General features: G+C 43.2%; 2 protein-coding genes across 6 annotated transcripts; both read left to right on the top strand.

Annotated features, from left to right (window-relative positions):
• The first annotated feature begins 4,219 nt into the window (after window positions 1–4,219).
• On the top strand, window positions 4,220–15,477 carry LOC106595974 (zinc finger protein 501). 5 transcript variants are annotated; one of them, XM_045718700.1, is made up of 6 exons: window positions 4,230–4,320; window positions 4,841–5,115; window positions 5,223–5,310; window positions 13,171–13,550; window positions 13,662–13,737; window positions 13,954–15,477. In XM_045718700.1, the coding sequence occupies exons 4-6, from the start codon at window positions 13,203–13,205 to the stop codon at window positions 15,336–15,338; spliced, it is 1,809 nt and encodes a 602-aa protein (XP_045574656.1). In that variant the 5' UTR covers window positions 4,230–4,320; window positions 4,841–5,115; window positions 5,223–5,310; window positions 13,171–13,202; the 3' UTR covers window positions 15,339–15,477. The 5 variants fall into 5 exon arrangements, with proteins under 5 accessions (XP_045574658.1, XP_045574655.1, XP_045574657.1 ...); XM_045718702.1 differs by having other exon boundaries at window positions 4,220–5,115; window positions 14,299–15,477; XM_045718699.1 differs by having other exon boundaries at window positions 4,224–5,115.
• LOC123743047 (zinc finger protein 595-like) lies at window positions 4,274–9,070 on the top strand. The gene is made up of 2 exons (XM_045717744.1): window positions 4,274–4,320; window positions 6,410–9,070. The coding sequence occupies exons 1-2, from the start codon at window positions 4,274–4,276 to the stop codon at window positions 7,152–7,154; spliced, it is 792 nt and encodes a 263-aa protein (XP_045573700.1). The 3' UTR covers window positions 7,155–9,070.
• Window positions 15,478–21,154: the final 5,677 nt, after the last annotated feature.

Raw genomic sequence — 21,154 nt, 5'->3', positions numbered from 1 at the left:
AATTTCTTCTAGTTAGTTTTTGCTACCATGTGGATGCAGAATCATCTGGCCAAGTGCATAAAGTTCCCTCAGTGCTCACAACAAGCAACCGCTGACAAAAGTCCCTCTACTTCTAGTCGAGGTGAAAATGATGAATCAGACACCTTATCGATAGTAACAGCTCATGGTCCTCGTGGAATCAGAAGTTATTTTTTACTCAATGGAGGAACGTATTCAGAGATGCTGATGAATGTCTTGGTCGAGCTGTGTATGCAACTGGTTAACCTCTGATGCTCACAGGCAATGTGTATTGGAAGACATTTCTGAATGTTCTTCACCCAGCATACACCCATCCAACCAGAGTTCAGGTGGAGGTCAAGCAAATCATAGAGAAAGCAGACTGTATTGCAATCACCTCTGATGGGTGGTTGAATGTTCGTGGCAAGGAATAATTAGCTATATCATCTCCACCCCTCAACCAGTATTCTACAAGAGTACAGACACAAGGGACAACAGACACACCGGTCTCTACATTGCAGATGAGCTGAAGGCAGTCATCAATAACCTTGGACCACAGAAGATATTTGCACTGGTGACAGACAATGCTGCGAACATGAAGGCCGCTTTGTCTAAAGTGGAGGAGTCCTACCCTCACATCACACCCATTGGCTGTGCTGCTCATGCATTGAATCTGCTCCTCAAGGACATCATGGTACTGAAAACAATGGATACATTCTACAAGAGAGCCAGGGAAATGGTTAGGTCATCAAGTTATAGTAGCAATCTACCTCACCAAGCAAAGTGAGAATAATAACAGCACCACATTGAAGCTGCCCAGCAACACCCGTTGGGGTGGTGTGGTCATCATGTTTGACAGTCTTCTGGAGGGGAAGGAGTCTCTCTAAGAAATGGCCATATCACAGTCTGCCAATATGGACAGCCCCATCGAGGATCCTCCTGGATGATGTATTTTGGGAGAGAGTGGTAAGCAGCCTGAAACTCCTGAAACCTATAGCAGTAGCCATTGCACGGATTGAGGGAGACAATGCCATCCTGTCTGATGTTCAGACTCTGCTTGTAGATGTAAGAGAAGAAATCCGTACTGCCCTGCCCACTTCACTGTTGCTCCAAGCAGAGGAAACTGCAGTTCTGAAATACATCAAAAAGCGTGAAGACTTCTGCTTGAAGCCCATACATGCCGCTGTGTACAAGTTGAACCCCAAGTATGCTGGCAAGAGCATCCTGTCTGCTGCAGAGATCAACAAGGCCTATGGTGTCATCACTACTGTGTCTCGCCACCTTGGCCTGGATGAGGGCAAGGTTCTTGGCAGTCTGGTGAAGTACACTTCCGAGCAAGGGCTTTGGCATGGAGATGCAATATGGCAGTCATGCCAACATATCTCATCAGCCACATGGTGGAAGGGACTTTGTGGATCTGAGGCTCGTTCCCCTGTTGCCTCCATCATCCTCCAAATCCCACCAACATCAGCCGCCTCAGAGCGCAACTGGTTCTTGTTTGGGAACACACACACCAAAGCACGCAACAGGCTGACCAATACAAGGGTTGAAAAATTGGTGGCCATCTGGGCAAATTTGAGGCTTTTTGAGCCTGACAACGAGCCATTCTCAACAAGGTTGGAAAGTGACAGTGAAGATGAGGCCTCAGAGTCTGATGTTCAAGAGGTGGACATTGAGGAGGTCCAAGGAGAAGATATGGAAGCCTGAGAGGAAGACAACCAAAGCTTTAGTCTAGAAACTATCATTTTACAGATGTATGTTGAAATCGTTTGTGGGAGATGTGATGGATCATTGGGGATCATTCAATATTCACTTTCTTTTGTTGTTCAGTGAAATCATCCCATGTGAAGAGTCAACTCATTTAATTAAAGTTAAATTCGTAACAGTTTTTATTTTATTTTATTTCTATTGGAAGGATTTATCATTTGCAATTATGTCTACTTATAAGGTAAAAGGTTTATGTTTCTGTCTCCATATGATATGGTAAATATATCCAATGCAAAAAAACATCTACATTGAATAATTATGAATATTAATTTACATATATTTCCGTTAATTCCCATATATTCTGGTTAATTCCCACAAAAAGTTTCCACCTCTGAATATTCCCCAAAATGTGCAACCCTTAATCATTATTAAAGTGGCATTAATAATCAAGTGTAGGCCTTGAGAGAAGCTATTTTTCAGTCTCTCTGTCCCAGCTTTGATGCACCTGTACTGATCTTTCCAAATCATGTCCCATCAATTGAATTTACCACAGGAGGACTCCAATCAAGTTGTAGAAACATTTCAAGGATGATCAATGGAAACAGGATGCACTTGAGCTCAATTTTGCGTCTTATCGCAAAGGGTGTGAATACTTCTGTAAATGTGATATTTCAGTTTTTTATTTGTAATATATTTGCAAAAATGTCTAAAACCCTGTTTTTGCTTAGTCATTATGGGGTATTGTGTGTAGATTGATAATATAGGACAAAAAAACACACATCGCGACAAGAGAGACAACACTACATAAATAGAGACCTAAGAAAACATCATAGCATGGCAGCAACACATGATAACAACATGGTTGCAGCACAACATGGTAGCTGCACAAAACATGGTACAAACATTATTGTGCACAGACAACAGCACAATCGGCAAGAAGGTAGAGACAACAATACATCACACGAAGCAGCCACATCTGTCAGTAAGTGTTCATGATTGAGTCTTTGAATGAAGAGATGGAGATAAAACTGTCCAGTGTGTGTGTATGTATATACACTGTATATCTATCTATATTGTATATCTATGGTAGTATCATTCCTACATTTTGCTACCATTTATTATTCAGCGTTTCTTAAAGTATGGGTCGCGACGTAAATGTATAATTATTTCATTAATTACTGGAATTGATTAGGCTAAGTGCGCTCCCTGCTTAGCAGCAGTCTCTGCTCTAGTTTGGCAGCTGCGCAAGTGGGAGAGGTAGCGGGAGATGCCCGTGTGCTTCGTGGTTTACCGGATATTTTTTTCAGCAGTTTTCTTGAAGATCACTCCCCACACGCTGCAGCGCTGTGGTAACAAGCCACTGACTTGGTATTCCTCACCGCTGTCATGAAATTGACTCATGCTAGCCACAAGGTCTGACTGAGCTCAATCGTCATGAAACGCAAAAAGCACCAACAATGTGTTTCGTGTGGGGAAGTGCTTAGTAATGAGTCTTTCAAAACGAACAACTTAATAAAACGACACGTCCTGACCAAACATCCAGGCAGTTCTGTACATGACGGTAAACCCAGGGAGTTATTTCAGAACAAGGCAGAATGCTTCAGGAAACAGTGCTTCGAAAGTGGAAAAGTAAGTCAACTAACAAGGCATTGTTGTCATTTTATAACAAGTGATGATAAGCAGAAATAAGGGAGTACTATCTCTGATAGTAACGTTAGTAGATGTAAGTTTCTCTTTCAAACAATCCCCTGGCCTTTTAACGTTACACAGCTAATAGCTTGCTTTGGCTAACGTTAGCTAACTAGCTACTGATACTGCAAACCTAAGAAACAGTACAGAGGAAGATGAAAAATGATCAGGCCTACTGTACATTTTACTGTACAAATTATTGTTGAAAACAAGTCTAGGTTGGAACTGTTGCTGTTACAAGTAATCATTTTTATTCTGAACTGGAATAAACTGATTGAAGCAAGATGCTTTTTGAGGCAAACACTCAGTTCTGGGTTGCTCATCTGCAGCAGGAAGCGGTCTCTTGCCTGACTGAGAAAGCAGTAGATGTTCTGATCCAGTTTGGCACCACATACCTATGCAAGTCAGGGTGTGTGTGTGTGTGTGTGTGTGTGTTCTGTTATACATCTGTGGGATGTGATCAATCCGTTTATTCCTGTTCAGAATGAAATAATTTATTGTATTTTAACCGCAACAGTTCCAACCTAGACAAGTATGTAAGAGTGTTTTTAATGGGGAAAAATAAACAAAATATATTTATGGGTATTTCATTGTTATTTGTTTTTGTCTATATTGCATTTTTTTTTAGGCATAAGGGCAATGAAATGTACCGATATTTACGTATAGTTGCATATTTTCCTAAGTTTGGGTCCCAGGCTGAAAAAGTTTAAGAACCGCTGTATTATGTACATGATTGCACTGGAATATTCCTTTAAGAATGCACACCCAATCATCAGCCTCTTAATCTTTGGCTATTACCTGATTGGCCAGTTAAAGTAAATTGTCTTCTGGTTTTAATCTCGGCCAGTACGACATCCAGCATGCTGTTTTTTCCGTCAAGATGAATGAGGAACAAAAGCTGTTTCTGGTGGATTTGGTAATTGTTGGGTGAGAACGGATTGAAAGTTGTCTAACATTAGCTTTCTTGCTCGCCAGTTTATAGCCTAGAATTGCAGGTGGTGGTTTTCTGTTTTAACTTGCTCTGTTCTCATCAACAAAGATCATTATTTGTTAGCCAGGTAACTAGCTGCCTAGCGCTAGCAGTACTCAATTTGGTGCAGACTAGTAGCTCATTTGCTACAGCATTAGCAAAGAGGCTAGTGCCATAAAATACCATCAAATGCACTTTATGACATGATAGGCACCGCAACATTATGATAATGTTGTGAATAGAACGCCGCTATTGCTGGTGGTCTGTTTATAAGTAGACGAGTTAGCTAGCTAGTTCCGAGCTTCTGGCTCTTAGTAGGCTTCAGCATTTCGTAGTTTGGTTCATGCAGACTTATGGGTTCATACTTCTGACGAAATCATTTGATAATGCAGCCTACTATTACATTTTTGTGTTGGATGGGTGATGGTCTAGCTCATGAGTTCAGACAGCTTGGTCTTTTCTCCACACAATTCAAAGAAAGCTGAAGGTTAACCAGACTGAGGTACTCAAGTCAACTAGATGGAGAACACACCTGGAAAAAGTAAACATAACCAAGAGGACTAAACAGTCCAAAACAAATGGGGTTACTTTGAACCATCCAAATAAAAAATGAACCAAGGAAATAGGTGACTGTTCCAAACTTTTCTTGCTGAAGAAGCATGTCAAGCAACATCAAACGACATCCAACCAACCGACCCCCGTGTAGTGAAATATCATGGAGTCCTCTAGTGATGCTAACAAGATTGTCTAAGGTAAGAAGTTAGTTGTCTTTCCAAACATGTGACAGTTAATAACTAGACAAGAGTGTTTAGATTGTTGTTTAATGCATACTGTTTTCTTCATCTATCTAATCCATAAGGTGGTGGTTAAGACTCTTCTGCGAGACACTAAAGTGTGTTTGGTGAAGGAAGAGACAGATGCCAGGAGGGATGAAGACAACAGTGGAGGTAGGACATAGTGTTCATACATACTTCAGTCTACTCCCAACACTGCAGTTTAACCCTGTAAGAGTCTTAACTCATGTCAAACACTACGTAGTTCATCTCCTGTGACCCAGATATAGTGCTGAGTGACTAGTTCTTTTTGAGGTCGGTTCTGTATCAATTATAATATTTTCAAAATTAACTTGTCAGTTTGGATACATTTTTTAAACATTAAATGCGCCAAGCACTTGTGATTTGAAGGCTGTAACACAGAAAATACCAATTAATAAAAGTCGCTTGATGCCCATTACGGCTTATCACTTATTAACCATAATTTATTCACATTACTTTAATTAAATGTTTGTATATTACACTTTATTAGGAATTTATTACATTCCAATCACTATTTTAGTAGTACTAAAAGGAAATAAGGCATACTTTTATGACTGCTGATTACCAACTATCAATCACTTAGATCATGTAAAGATGCCTCTCAAAGCAACTGCTCTCCATCCTTCTCGATCGTGCATTCTTCTCTCTTATGTAGCAGGCGTAAAAGAAACGGACCGGACAAGTAGGCATGCAATGGATTATGGTCATTGTCGTTAATTACCATGTTTTCTCTGCAAAACTATGTAGACTATTTGGAAACTACAACTCCATACTAATTGCACAGTTCGGGCTTGATCGGATTAATCTCTAGAGAAACTGTGCATTGAGCTCATACATTTTTTTTAAAGAATTGAATTAGAATAATTGAACCGACGTCGGTCATTTAGTTGTTGGTTATTTTTCTTTTTTACATTTCGGTGAATCACTCGGCACCACCCAGATGTATCTCTTAGAAGCATTTGTTGTATACTGTCATCTCTAAGATGCAGTGACTATGTAGAAAAAAAGAAGTGAAGAAACTCTGAACTAGAGGAACTTTAAGTGTTGCAAAAATCCTTGGGTCTCACAGGATTAAACGGGTGATGAATTACTGAAGGTGAACTAAATGACAGCAAGGATTCTTTTATGAGAAAAATGACATTTCCCATTGTCTGTTCCCTTTCTCCCCTCCTATCATACCCTTCTTTCTTCTTTACCTTCCTTCCACCCGCCCATCTCTGTCCTTCCTCAGTCTTGTCTTGTCTCAGTTCTTTCCTTGTCCACACTGCACCATCTCCTTCACTGACTGTTACTTCCTGGAGAACCACATCAAGACCAAACACCAGAAGCAGTACCTGGCCATGTTGAAAAGCCAAGTCTCAAAGAGTAAAAGAGTGTACGGCCCCACACACAGCTGTCCCCACTGTAGCTGCATGTTCCATACACCACGACAGCTAGACATCCACACCCGCCAGGCCCACCCCTCTGACCGTCCCCAGAAACCTGCCCCTCCCCGGAGAACTGGCCGTCCCCACAGGGTTCAGGAGAAATTCCACACCTGCCCACAGTGTTCCCGCAGATTCAAGTACCTGGGCAGCCTGCTGAAGCACTGCAAGAATTTGCACAAAATGGCCGTTGTTCTCATCGATGGACACCTCAGTTGCGCGGACTGTGGGAAGAGCTTTGAGAATTGCTGGGGACTGGATCCTCACCGGTGTCATGAACCAGAGGACACTAAACCTAAGGACACTAAGCCTGTGATATGTCTGGAAGTCGGCTTCCATTGCTCTGAGTGTGGCAAGATCCTCACAACTCCTACAAGCCTGAACACTCGCGTGCGCATGCACACCAGAGAGAAGCTTTACGAATGCAAGGAGTGCGGCAAAAGATTCTCGAACGGCAGCTGTTTAGGCAAACACCTGCTGATACACAAGGGGGGGTCAAAGAATTCAAATGCCAGGATTGTGGGAAGGCTTTCGCCCAGGCAAACCTTCTGAGGAATCACATGACTGTTCACTCTGGTGAGAGAAAGTTCTCCTGCTCCCATTGTGACAAGCGGTTTGCATACAAGGGTAGTCTGGAGCTTCACCTGCGCACACACTCAAGGGAGAGACCTTTCAAATGTACTGTGTGTGGTAAAGACTTTGCTGACAAAGGTTATCTGAAGACGCATCTGAAGATCCACAGCAACCAGAAACTACCTTTGTGGGCGCAAGTTCATAAGGCTTGGGTTATTGAAGTTACACATGCGCTCACACACCGGGGAAAGGCCCTACCACTGCACAATGTGCGACAAGGAGTTTAGACTCACACCTGAAGAACCACCATCTCACTCACACAGGTGAGAAACCATACACCTGTACCGAGTGCGGTAAAAGCTTCACTCAGTCTGGAGATCTGACTAAACACAAGCGCCTCCACACTGGGGAGAGGCCATTTGAATGTTCTGAATGCCACAAACGCTTTATCTGCTCTGCTTCTCTGACCCTGCACGTGAGGACCCACACTCACCGTGACGTAAAGCCATACTCCTGCCAAGAGTGTGGGAAGAGCTTTTATGAACAGTCACGTTAAAGTCCACATGAAACTCCACAAGGGGAAACCGTATACCTGCCCCCACTTTTATTTTTATTTTTTTTATCAACCTCTCCAATCACCTGCCTAGATGTCTTTAACTTAAATGCGTTAAACCTATGAATGAATAGGAGGGGGGATTTGTTCCCTTCAGTGATCGATGCTTGACAACATATGCGAACTGTACCACTACTGTGTATGGTAACTCCATATCACAGAATCTACCTATGATACCACAATGTCTTTAGCAATATTCCAATTTGTTCACATACATTAGATTGTTAGTTATGTTTTTGTTATCTTGTAGCTGTTTTAACCTGTATTTGATATATTTTTTTTAAAGGGACTGTGATGTACAGAAGATTGTTTGACTTATTGTCCTAGTGATGAGTAGGTGATAATGTTTTGAAAAGATGGTATGTTTATTCCTTTTTGTTTTGTAGTGTATTCCTTGATTTGGAACAAGAGGAGCATTTATGTAAAGCTCACTCTCCATGCATTGTTATAAACATGACGTTAGATTCATGGGGCTCCCGAGTGGCGCAGCAGTCTAAGGCACTGCATCTCAGTGCTAGACGCGTCACTACAGACAACCTGGATTCGAACCAGGGTGTAGCACAACCGGCCGTGATTGGGAGTCCCATAGGGCGGCGCACAATTGGTCCCGGTTTGGCTGGTGTTGGCTGTCATTGTAAATAAGAATTTGTTGTTAACTAGAGGAATAATTAGAACGTTAATTACATAAAGACCACTTGAACAGTTGGAAAACATGATTTGTTTCATCCCATAAGCCATCATTGGCCTGCACTGGTTGAAATGTAGCAATACCAAACCTATGAAGCCATACTTCTGCCAAGAATGAGGGAAAAGCTTCTATGAACGGAAACGCTTTAGACGCCACATGAAGACTCACACGGGGGAGAGATCGTACCCCTGCCCCCCTTGCTTTTCCAGCTTCAAACCAAACATCTTGAAACACCTGCCTAATGTCGGAAATTATAATGATTTGCCTTTTTTATATAACACCTTATATAATAACTCATTGTATTCATAGGTATGACTTGGAGATGACTCCACCACAGTGAAACTATAACGTTATAATGGAACATCATTAGGTTATAGTTACATTGTTTAATGAACTGTTTTTTTGTATTTCTTTTTTTTCTTAATTTCATCGCTTTTTAAATGACAAGATTTGTATGCCGACTCCTGCTGATGACTGACAAAGGTGACGGTCTGTGAAAGATGGCATGTACAGTCTCTCATTTTTGTAAATATGAGTATATCTTTTCATGTGACAACACTGAAGAAATGACACTTTGCTACAATGTAAAGTAGTGAGTGTACAGCTTGTATAACTGTAAATTTGCTGTCCCCTCAATAACAACACACAGCCATTAATGTCTAAACCACCGGCAACAAAAGTGAGTACACCCCTAAGTGAAAATATCAAAATTGGGCCCAAAGTGTCAATATTTTGTGTAGCCACCATCATTTTCCAGCACTGCCTTAACCCTCTTGGGCATGGAGTTCAGAGCTTCACAGGTTGCCACTGGAGTCCTCTTCCACTCCTCCATGACGACATCACGGAGCTGGTGGATGTTAGAGACCTTGCACTCCTCCACCTTCCGTTTGAGGATGCCCCACAGATGCTCAATAGGGTTTAGGTCTGGAGACATGCTTGGCCAGTCCATCACCTTTACCCTCAGCTTCTTTAGCAAGGCAGTGGTCGTCTTGGAGGTGTGTTTGGGGTCGTTATCATGTTGGAATACTGCCCTGCGGCCCAGTCTCCGAAGGTAGGGAATCATGCTCTGCTTCAGTATGTCCCAGTACATGTTGGCATTCATGGTTCCCTCAATGAACTGTAGCTCCCCAGTGCCGGCAGCACTCATGCAGCCCCAGACCATGACACTCCCACCACCATGCTTGACTGTAGGCAAGACACACTTGTCTTTGTACTCTTCACCTGGTTGCCGCCACACACGCTTGACACGATCTGAACCAAATAAGTTTATCTTGGTCTCATCAGGACATGGTTCCAGTAATCCATGTCCTTAGTCTGCTTGTCTTCAGCAAACTGTTTGCGGGCTTTTTTGTGCATTATCTTTAGAAGAGGCTTCCTTCTGGGACGACAGCCATGCAGACCAATTTGATGCAGTGTGCGGCGTATGGTCTGAGCACTGACAGGCTGACCCCCCCCACCCCTTCAACCTCTGCAGCAATGCTGGCAGCACTCATACGTCTATTTCCAAAAGACAACCTCTGGATATGACGCTGAGCACGTGCACTCAACTTCTTTGGTCGACCGTGGTGAGGCCTGTTCTGAGTGGAACCTGTCCTGTTAAACCGCTGTATGGTCTTGGCCACCGTGCTGCAGCTCAGTTTCAGGGTCTTGGCAATCTTCTTATAGCCCAGGCCATCTTTATGTAGAGCAACAATTCTTTTTTTTCAGATCCTCAGTTCTTTGCCATGAGGTGCCATGTTGAACTTCCAGTGACCAGTCAGTATGAGAGCGATGATACAATTTAACACACCTGCTCCCCATTCACACCTGAGACCTTGTGACACTAACAAGTCACATGACACCAGGGAGGGAAAATGGCTAATTGGGCCCAATTTGGCCGTTTTCACTTAGGGGTGTACTCACTTTTGTTGCTAGCGGTTTAGACATTAATGGCTGTGTGTTGAGTTATTTTGAGGGGACAGCAAATTTACACTGTTATACAAGCTGTACACTCACTACTTTACATTGTAGCAAAGTGTCATTTATTCAGTGTTGTCACATAAAAAGATATACTCAAATATTTACAAAAATGTGAGGGGTGTACTCACTTGTGAGATACTGTATGTTGTGTTATGTGCTTAAAGGTAGACTCAGTGAAAAAATGTTGCCACGAGCAGCACCACAGATAATGCGAAATGCAAGACTTTGCTGTCATGCGATATCTGTGCCAGTGGAGGCTTGTGGGAGGAGCTATAGGAGGATGGGCTCGTTGTAATGTCAGGACTGGAATCGAGTCAAACGTCGTTTCCATATTTTTGTGTTTCATACTGTTCCATTTATTCCATTCCAGCCATTACAATGATTCTGTCCTCCAATAGCTCCTCCCACCAGCCTCCTCTGATCTACACTGTGCATGGGTTAACAGGGTTACCACTTGAACAGAGATCCACCCATCCTGTCATTAACTGATTTGTACTAGTCCCAGGATAAGAACCATCATTGGCCTTCAGTGGTGTTTATCACTTTGTCCTGTACAGCATTGGTTCCCAACCAGGACTACTAGCCTAGGACCCCTGGGGGTACTTGAGAAAACGTATAGACTTATGAGACTATAGGCCTACTGGTAAAATGCACATGATGGGATACTTAAAGGGTACTCCAGGCAAAGCAAAATTTTGTTGTTGGTACAGTAACTAAAAACGGTTGGGAACCAATGCTGTACAGTATCATTCCCACATTTTGACAGAAGAAGCCTGTTATTATTGCAATAAAATAACTATTTTTTTTATTATCATAAACATACCACACATTTCCAGTATCACTTATTTTGAGGAATATTGCTTTAAGAATCCACATCAATAAACCGCCTCTAAATCGCTGCATATCGAGGATCCATTACCTGATTGGTCAAGGCCACGTTTAGTAGGCACTTTAAGAACATAAACTAGGAAGTGCAGCGTTTTTATGGCGTCGACAAAGGTAGGCGAGGCTGTGTTTGCCCTTCTATCATTGAGCATTTACGAGATATAAAATATGTTAGCCTTTGCTGTATTGTTCTTATCAACAAAGACGAGACTACAAGTTAACGACTTCTGTGAAACTCCATGTGATTATTGCATTTTCGTTTTCGTGTGTTGCACCAAAGATGCTGGATATAATGACGAGATGCGTGTGTCTCCGCCCTAACAATGGGGATTCGTTGTCCACAGAGCATAACGGCGAGGTCCCCCTATTGCTTTCTTTAGATAGGTGGATACATCTCGTTTTTTGAATATTCTATGAGGGGTGTTAACGTCCACCGCATGTAGACCGTCTTGAATTTCAACAGGGACAGCTCTAGTATAAAGTGATTTTTCTCGAAGTTGCCGGGATGTCAGTGCATCACACTTATATCAGTACACTCGTAATAACCTAAGCATTACCAAACTTATATTATATCAAATAAACCGCACGTATTAAAATAGCATTTCCTGTTTATCTTGACTAAATTCGACACTCTCATTGCCCCGACCCCATACAAAAATGCCATACATAATTAATGATCTGCTTAACGTGGACAGATTTTGGGCAGAGTACACCCTCTTGCATTGCCTCTCCCTATCTGGTTGCACTTGCATTCAGTAGCATCTATGAATCACACGATTACATAGGATTTACGTCAAACGGAAGAACCAAGGACATGATAGTTCCAGGGGCTATTCATTAGCTTATTCTGTTGCAAAACGTTTTTTTAACGGAAGCAAAATGAACGTAACGGGGAGGGACCTATCTGAATTTGTCCAATAGTGGTTGGACTAATGACTACACCCCAGATGTTCTGAGATTCTATCTTGTGTTTACGAAACAATTTCTGCTGTGAGATTATTACATCAGTGTTCGCGGATGCTGCGAGATTAGGATATCCTGACCTGTTTAAAGGCGCTACGTGGTCAATCTGATGTTTGCATTGGCCGTGCAGCATTTACGGCGATACGCCTCTGCAGAAGTCAGGGCATTTATACTTATTGCGCATTGTCAAGCAGCGCAGATCTGTTGTAAAGCAAATTGTCAAGGAATGAGTTTGTTTATACAGGACCTCCCATCCCCATCTACCGTCACCCAATCATGTCAATGCGGAGGAGCTAAATGGAGCCCTCCGCATTGTCAACATTTGGGAGGCGCACGGCGGTGTGGTATGGAGCTCAATTTGGCCTCTGCATGCCCCCAGAGGCTCCGAAATTGCTTCACACCATCCATATGGAGCCTCTGACCACATAAATCGGCTTTTAGACCAAGCGATTTTAACAGTAGAGCAAAGGATGGCAATGTATGGGAAATTAATGGCTGCAGTATTTCCGTTATAATGACTATATTATGCATGGAGAGCCAAGGCGTAAATGTATAAACGTGTGTATTCTAATTTAAAATGTATGTTGCTCTGTCCTTGTGCTTTACCTATCTATTAATGTTACGTAATATGTCATGTTTTGTTGGGACCCCAGTAAGAGTAGCTACTGCTTTGGCAGTTGCTAATGGGCATCCTAATAAAATACTAATCCTAGCAGCTCAAGACATTAGCTAGTTAGTTTAGGGATCCTGAGTGGCGCAGCAGTCTAAGGCACTGCATCTTAGTGCTAGAGGCGTCACTACAGACCCTGGTTCGATATTAGTATGATCCCTGCCTGGTATAGCTCTCTAAGTGTGATGCTCAATTTAACCTGGTCTTTTCTCGACAGAATTCAAATGAAGAAGCACTCCAGTCAACAAGATGAAGAGCAAACCTGGGAAAAAGCAACACAACAAAACCAAGATGTCTAAACACCATCGAAACCCCATCAAAACAGAGTGTGGAAGACAGTCCGATGATTTTGACTGCAGTAGAGAAGAACCAGACATTAACCAATCACCCTACATTACTAAAGGAGTTTGTAACAACTCTATCCTAATCAAAGAGGAACCAAAAGACTTTGAACGGCAGGGAATGGGAGAAGAACAAAACCGTTCTATTCCTTCCTTCCAGAAGAACCACATCGAACATCAAAATACATCCAATCCAATGACCGGGTGTAGCCAGATATCAAGGAGTCCTATGGTGATGCTAACAAGATTGTCTAATGTAAGAAGAGTTAGTGGTCTTTCCCAACATGTGACAGTTAGTAACTAGACAATAGTATTTAGACTTTTGGTTCATGCATATTGTGGTTTCTTCATCTTTCTAATCCATAAGGTGGTGGTTAAGACTCTTCTGCGAGACACTAAAGTGTGTTTGGTGAAGGAGGAAAACCCAGAAGAGCCCGATGGAGGTAAGGCAAAGTTCATATATCCAGTCCACCCACAACACTGCATTTGAAATGGATGATGGGATTACTTGAACATCACTTGAACATTCATTTAGCAAACTTTGAAATGAGTATTTTATTGTTGAATGAGGAAATGTAAGAAATCACGTTTGTGTTCTGTTTCCTCTCTCCTCACATTATTCTCTTCTCACTCTTTCTACCATCCTTCCTCTCCCTCAGTCTCTACTTCTCAGTTCTTTCCTTGTCCACACTGCACCATCTCCTTCACTGACTGTTACTTCCTGGAGAACCACATCAAGACCAAACACCCGAAGCAGTACCTGGCCATGTTGAAAAGCCAAGTCTCAAAGAGTAAAACCGTGTATGCCCCCACACACAGCTGTCCCCACTGTAGCTGCATGTTCCATACCCCACGGCAACTACACGTCCACACCCGTCAGGCCCACCCCTCTCCCTCTCTGAGAAAACTCCACCCCTGCCCCTATTGTGCCCGCAGCTTCCAGTACATAGCCAGACTGCATACTCACTGCAAGGTTTGGCACAAAATGTCTGTCACTTTCACAGATGGATACCTCAGTTGCGCTGACTGTGGAAAGAGCTTCAAGAATTGCTGGGGACTGGGGCCTCACCAGTGTCACAAGCCTGAGGACACTAAGCTTGAGGATGGCCCTGTCTGTATGAACATTGGCATGCCATGCTCAGAGTGTGGCAAAAGCTGCTCTAGTCCTCGGAATCTGCGCATTCACATGCGCACACACACCGGCGAGAAGCCTTACGTCTGCAAGGAGTGTGGCAAGAGCTTCTCAGAAGACAGCAGTTACCGCAAACATATGATGATACACTCGGGGGTCAAGCCATTCAAATGTCAGGATTGTGGAAAGGATTTTGCCCGGATGGGGCGCCTCCGAGTTCACATGACTATTCACTCTGGCGAGAAGTCTTTCTCTTGCTCCAAATGTGACAAGCGGTTTGCATACAAGGACTGTCTGAAGCTTCACCTGCGCACACACTCAGGGGAGAGACCTTTTAAATGTACTGTGTGTGGTAAAGACTTTGCCTACAGAAATTATCTGAAGTTGCATCTGAAGATCCACAACAATGAAAGGAACTACCATTGTGGGGTTTGTGGGCTGAAGTTCATAAACAGTGCAGCGTTGAAAACCCACCAGCGCACACACACTGGGGAGAGGCCTTTCCACTGCACAGTGTGTGACAAGACATTTTTCCGACATGAACACCTGAAGAACCACCAGCGCACTCACACAGGTGAGAAACCATACACCTGTACTGAGTGCGGTAAAAGCTTCACTCAGTCTGGAGATCTGACCAAACACAAGCGCATCCACACTGGGGAGAGGCCATTTGAATGTTCTGAATGCCACCGACGGTTTATCTGTTCTGCTGATCTGACCAGACACATGAGGATCCACAATAACTCACGGCCATATCCCTGCCAGGAGTGTGACAAGAGATTCCGCTTGGCCAACCACCTTAAAATTCACATGAGGACCCACACTGGGGAGAGACCATACTCCTGCCCCCGCTGCCATCGCACCTTTGCTCGCACCCACCACCTCTCTGGTCACCTGCCTAGATGTCGCTGAATGATGAAATTAGAATGTATATAAATAAACTCTTTTACTCTTGTTGTAGTGATTTAATAAGGGAACAGTGATGTACAGAAGATGGTTTTGTACCCGACTCTGTTGTGGTAATGCCAATAAAGGCCTCTATAGTCTGTGAGAGATGGCACGCCTGTTGTGTTTTTTGTGTATACAAACTTGTTGATTGAGTTTGAGGCGTGCGTAGCCAATAAGAGAGTCATATCACATACATTTCAGTCTCCCAGTATTAATTGGCCTGCACTGGCTGGTTTTGATATTGCAGCATGTCTGACTCTGCATATTACGATATGCAAGCTGTTGAAGAGGATTGATTCAAGCTCTTAAAGGCTCTGCATGGTAAATCTGCCATCTGCTGTGGCCGTATAGCATTTACTGAGATGCAGCCGCCGCAGTAGCCAGAACAATGTTTATACAGGACCTCCCGCCCCCACTTACCGTCAACCAATCATGTCAATGCTGAACTATACAGTGCCCTCTGCATTGTTACAAAATGTGAGAGGCGCACAGCGATGTGGTATGGAGCTTGATTTAGCCTCTGCATGCCTCCGGAGGCTTCGCAATTGTGTCACACCTTCCATACAACGCCTCTGACCACATTTGCAGATCAAGCATAAATTGGCTTTCAGGCTACACTATCATTCCCACATTTTGATAGTCACATTGTGGACCTAGGGACATTCTCAATTAGCTTAGCTAACTCTTCCATCTCCTCGCCTCTTTTTGAAAAAGGTCAAAGGTAATCACTGCTTTAGCACACTCTGCCAACCCGGATGTCCTAGCCGTGTCTGAATCCTGGCTTAGGAAGACCACCAAAAACTCTGAAATCATCCCTAACTACAACATTTTCAGACAAGATAAAGGGGGCGGTGTTGCAATCTACTGCAGAGAGAGCCTGCAGAGTTCTGTCCTACTATCCAGGTCAGTACCCAAACAATTTGAACTTCTACTTTTAAAAATCCACCTCTCTAAAAACAAGTCTCTCACCGTTGCCGCCTGTTATACACCACCCTCTGCCCCCAGCTGTGCTCTGGACACCATATGTGAACTGATTGCCCCCCATCTATCTTCAGAGCTTGTGCTGCTAGGTGACCTAAACTGGGACATGCTTAACACCCCAGCCATCCTACAATCTAAGCTTGATGCCCTCAATCTCACACAAATTATCAATGAACCTACCAGGTACCACCCCAAAGCCGTAAACACGGGCACCCTCATAGATATCATCCTAACCAACTTGCCCTCTAAATACACCTCTGCTGTTTTCAACCAAGATCTCAGCGATCACTGCCTCATTGCCTGCATCCGTAATGGGTCAGCGGTCAAACGACCTCCACTCATCACTGTCAAACGCTCCCTGAAACACTTCAGCGAGCAAGCCTTTCTAATCGACCTGGCCCGGGTATCCTGGAAGGATATTGACCTCATCCCGTCAGTAGAGGATGCCTGGTTATTTTTTTTAAATGCCTTCCTCACCGTCTTAAATAAGCATGCCCCATTCAAGAAATTTAGAACCAGGAACAGATATAGCCCTTGGTTCTCTCCAGACCTGACTGCCCTTAACCAACACAAAAAACATCCTGTGGCGTTCTGCATTAGCATCGAACAGCCACCGTGATATGCAACTTTTCAGGGAAGTTAGAAACCAATATACACAGGCAGTTAGAAAAGCGAAGGCTAGCTTTTTCAAGCAGAAATTTGCTTCCTGCAACACAAACTCAAGAAAGTTCTGGGACACTGTAAAGTCCATGGAGAATAAGAACACCTCCTCAAAGCTGCCCACTGCACTGAGGATAGGAAATTCTGTCACCACCGATAAATCCACTATAATTGAGAATTTCAATAAGCATTTTTCTACGGCTGGCCATGCTTTCCACCTGGCTACCCCTACCGCGGTCAACAGCACTGCACCCCCCACAGCTACTCGCCCAAGCCTTCCCCATTTCTCCTTCTCCCAAATCCAGTCAGCTGATGTTCTGAAAGAGCTGCAAAATCTGGACCCCTACAAATCAGCCAGGCTAGACAATCTGAACCCTTTCTTTCTAAAATGATCTGCCGAAATTGTTGCAACCCCTATTACTAGGCTTTTCAACCTCTCTTTCGTGTCGTCTGAGATCTCCAAAGATTGGAAAGCAGCTGCGGTCATCCCCCTCTTCAAAGGGGGGGGACACTCTTGACCCAAACTGCTACAGACCTATATCTATCCTACCCTGCCTTTATAAGGTATTCGAAAGCCAAGTCAACAAACAGATTACCGACCATTTCGAATCCCACCACACCTTCTCCGCTATGCAATCTTGTTTCAGAGCTGGTCATGGGTGCACCTCAGCCACGCTCAAGGTCCTAAACGATATCGTAACCACCATCGATAAGAAACAAAACTGTGCTGCCGTATTCATTGACCTGGCCAAGGCTTTCGACTCTGTCAATCACCACATCCTCATCGGCAGACTCAATAGCCTTGGTTTCTCAAATGATTGCCTCGCCTGGTTTACCAACTACTTCTCTGATAGAGTTCAATGTGTCAAATCGGATGGCCTGTTGTCCGGGCCTCTGGTAGTCTCTATGGGGGTGCCACAGGGTTCAATTCTTGGGCCAACTCTTTTCTCTGTATACATCAATGATGTCGCTCTTGCTGCTGGTGATTCTCTGATCCACCTCTACGCAGACGATACCATTCTGTATACTTCTGGCCCTTCTTTGGACACTGTGTTAACAACCCTCCAGACTAGCTTCAATGCCATACAACTCTCCTTCCGTGGCCTCCAACTGCTCTTAAATACAAGTAAAACTAAATGCATGCTCTTCAACCGATCACTGCCCGCACCTGCCCACCCGTCCAGCATCACTACTCTGGACGGCTCTGACTTAGAATATGTGGATAACTACAAATACCTAGGTGTCTGGTTAGACTGTAAACTCTCCTTCCAGACTCACATCAAACATCTCCAATCCAAAGTTAAATCTAGAATTGGCTTCCTATTTCGCAACAAAGCATCCTTCACTCATGCTGCCATTCATACCCTCGTAAAACTGACAATCCTACCGATCCTCGACTTCAGTGATGTCATTTACAAAATAGCCTCCAATACCCTACTCAATAGACTGCATCCAGTTTATCACAGTGCCATCTGTTTTGTCACCAAAGCCCCATATACTACCCACCACTGCGACCTGTACGCACTCATTGGCTGGCCCTCGATTCATACTCGCCAAACCCACTGGCTCCAGGTCATCTACAAGACCCTGTTAGGTAAAGTCCTCCCTTATCTCAGCTCACTGGTCACCATAGCAGCACCCACCTGTAGCACGCGCTCCAGCAGGTATATCTCTCTGGTCACCCCCAAAGCCAATTCCTCCTTTGGCCGTCTCTCCTTCCAGTTCTCTGCTGCCAATGACTGGAACGAACTACAAAAATCTCTGGAACTGGAAACACTTATCTCCCTCACTAGCTTTAAGCACCAGCTGTCAGAGCAGCTCACAGATCACTGCACCTGTACATAGCCCATCTATAATTTAGCCTAAACAACTACCTCTTCCCCTACTGTATTTATTTATTTTGCTCCTTTGCACCCCATTTATTTCTATTTCTACTTTGCACTTTCTTCCACTACAAATCTACCATTCCAGTGTTTTACTTGCTGTATTGTATTTACTTTGCCACCATGGCCTTTTTTGCCTTTACCACCCTTATCTCACCTCATTTGCTCACATTGTATATAGACTTATTTTTCTACTGTATTATTGACTGTATGTTTGTTTTACTCCATGTGTAACTCTGTGTTGTTGTATGTGTCAAACTGCTGTTGCTTTATCTTGGCCAGGTCGCAACTGTAAATGAGAACTTGTTCTCCACTTGCCTACCTGGTTAAATAAAGGTGAAATAAATAAATAAAAATCAAAGAGAGGAGGAGAGGAAATGTGGGAACAAATGCACATGTATGAAGACTCCTTCACGTGCAAATTAAATGTTTTAAGTAGTAAAAAGTCAGTTTTATAAATAAAAGGATAAGTAGCATGTCGATTTTAAATATGTGCCTACTTTTCTCTGATTCAAATTGGGGTGTAGCGGCTCTCCAAACCCTTCCGCAAAGGACTCAGGTAGGATAATCTTGTGCTTCCTTGACATGAGGATGCGAGGACACTCCTCAGTTCGCCTACTAACATATTGACACTCGACCACTTATCGGTTTCCGGGTCACGGAAGACAGAGGATTCGAGGAGAGGACAGTCTTTTGGCCAAATGAGAACATCCCCATGTCTCTGAAATCCCAGACCTAGGGCAACAAGGCTGTGGGTTGTAGGTCTTGTAGTTGAAGAAGCTGACACAATGTGCCATCAGTGCATTAGACTAAAATAAATAAAAAAATTATATATATATATATATATTGGTGTGCCAGTTAATTAAGGGTTAATGATGCAATGTGATTTGTAGATCAGTCAGTCTTGACTTGCCTTTAAAGTCGGCTGCAATGTCGAACGCACCCATTAATAACTAACTCAAAATAGTTAATTTATGTCGTTTTCAATGAGGGGGTTCGATTAATCTTGCCCAGGCAAGCATGTAGTCGTGTTCTGCACCTGCTGAAAGTAGATTGCATTCGATTTGGAACCGAGCTGCCTCGGCGTGAGACCACTGATTTAACAAAAAGGAAGAGGAAGGCCCAACTCGCAGAAACTCAGTCTCTCTCCAGCAGGTGGTGTTTGTTCATTGTTTCAACGAACAAGTAAGGAGTTTAAATGAGAGTGTAGAACCGGGCCTCCCACTCCTCTTTCTATTCTGGTTAGAGCCAGTTTGCGCTGTTCTGTAAAGGGAGTTTCTTGGCAATTTCTTGCATGGAATAGCCTTCATTTCTCAGAGCAAGAATAGACTGACGAGTTTCAGTGGAAAGTTATTTGTTTCTGGACATTTTGAGTCTGTAATCGAACCCACAAATGCTGATGCTCCAGATACTCAACTAGTCTAGTCTAAAGAAGGCCAGTTGTATTGCTTCTTTAATCAGGACAACAGTTTACAGCTGTGCTGACATAATTGCAAAAGGGTTTTCTAATGATCAATTAACCTTTTAAAATGATCAACTTGGATTTCCTAACACAACATGCCATTGGAACACAGGAGTGATGGATGCTGATAATAGGCCTCTGTACACCTATGTAGATATTCCATTAAAAATCAGCTGTTTCCAGCTACAATAGTCATTTACAACATTAACAATGTCTACACTGTATTTTGGATTAATTTAATGTTATTTTAATGGACAAAAAATGTGTTTTTCTTTCAAAAACAAGGACATTTCTAAGCGACCCCAAACTTTTGAACGGTAGAGTATATTGAACAGATGTTATTGCGGGTGTAGCGAAATGCTTGTGTTCCGAGCTCCAACAGTGAATTAATATCTAACAATTCATAACAATGCACAAATCTAAAAGTAAAAGAATGGAATTAAGAAATATATAAATATTAGCACGAGCAATGTCGGAGTGGCATTAACTAAAATACAGTAGAATAGAATACAGTATATACATATGAGATGAGTAAAGCAGTATGTAAACATTATTAAGGTGACAAGTGTTCCATTATTAAAGTGGCCAGTGATTCCATGTCTATGTATTTAGGGCAGCAGCCTCTAAGGTGCAGGGTTGAGTGGTCGGGTGGTAGCCGGCTAGTGATGGCTATTTAACAGTCTGCATAGAGATGCTTGGGAATATGGTCACTTTGGGGGACCATGTTGTGGGTGTTTCAGGGGAAGGAGGTATATCTAACCTCCATCATCTAGGACATGACAATGGTTCATCAA

This window comes from Salmo salar, chromosome ssa05 (genome assembly GCF_905237065.1).
Source record: "Salmo salar chromosome ssa05, Ssal_v3.1, whole genome shotgun sequence".
Classification (NCBI taxonomy): domain Eukaryota; kingdom Metazoa; phylum Chordata; class Actinopteri; order Salmoniformes; family Salmonidae; genus Salmo; species Salmo salar.
The sequence above is the reverse complement of the archived record's forward strand: the minus strand, read 5'-3'. Positions and strand labels throughout refer to the sequence as shown.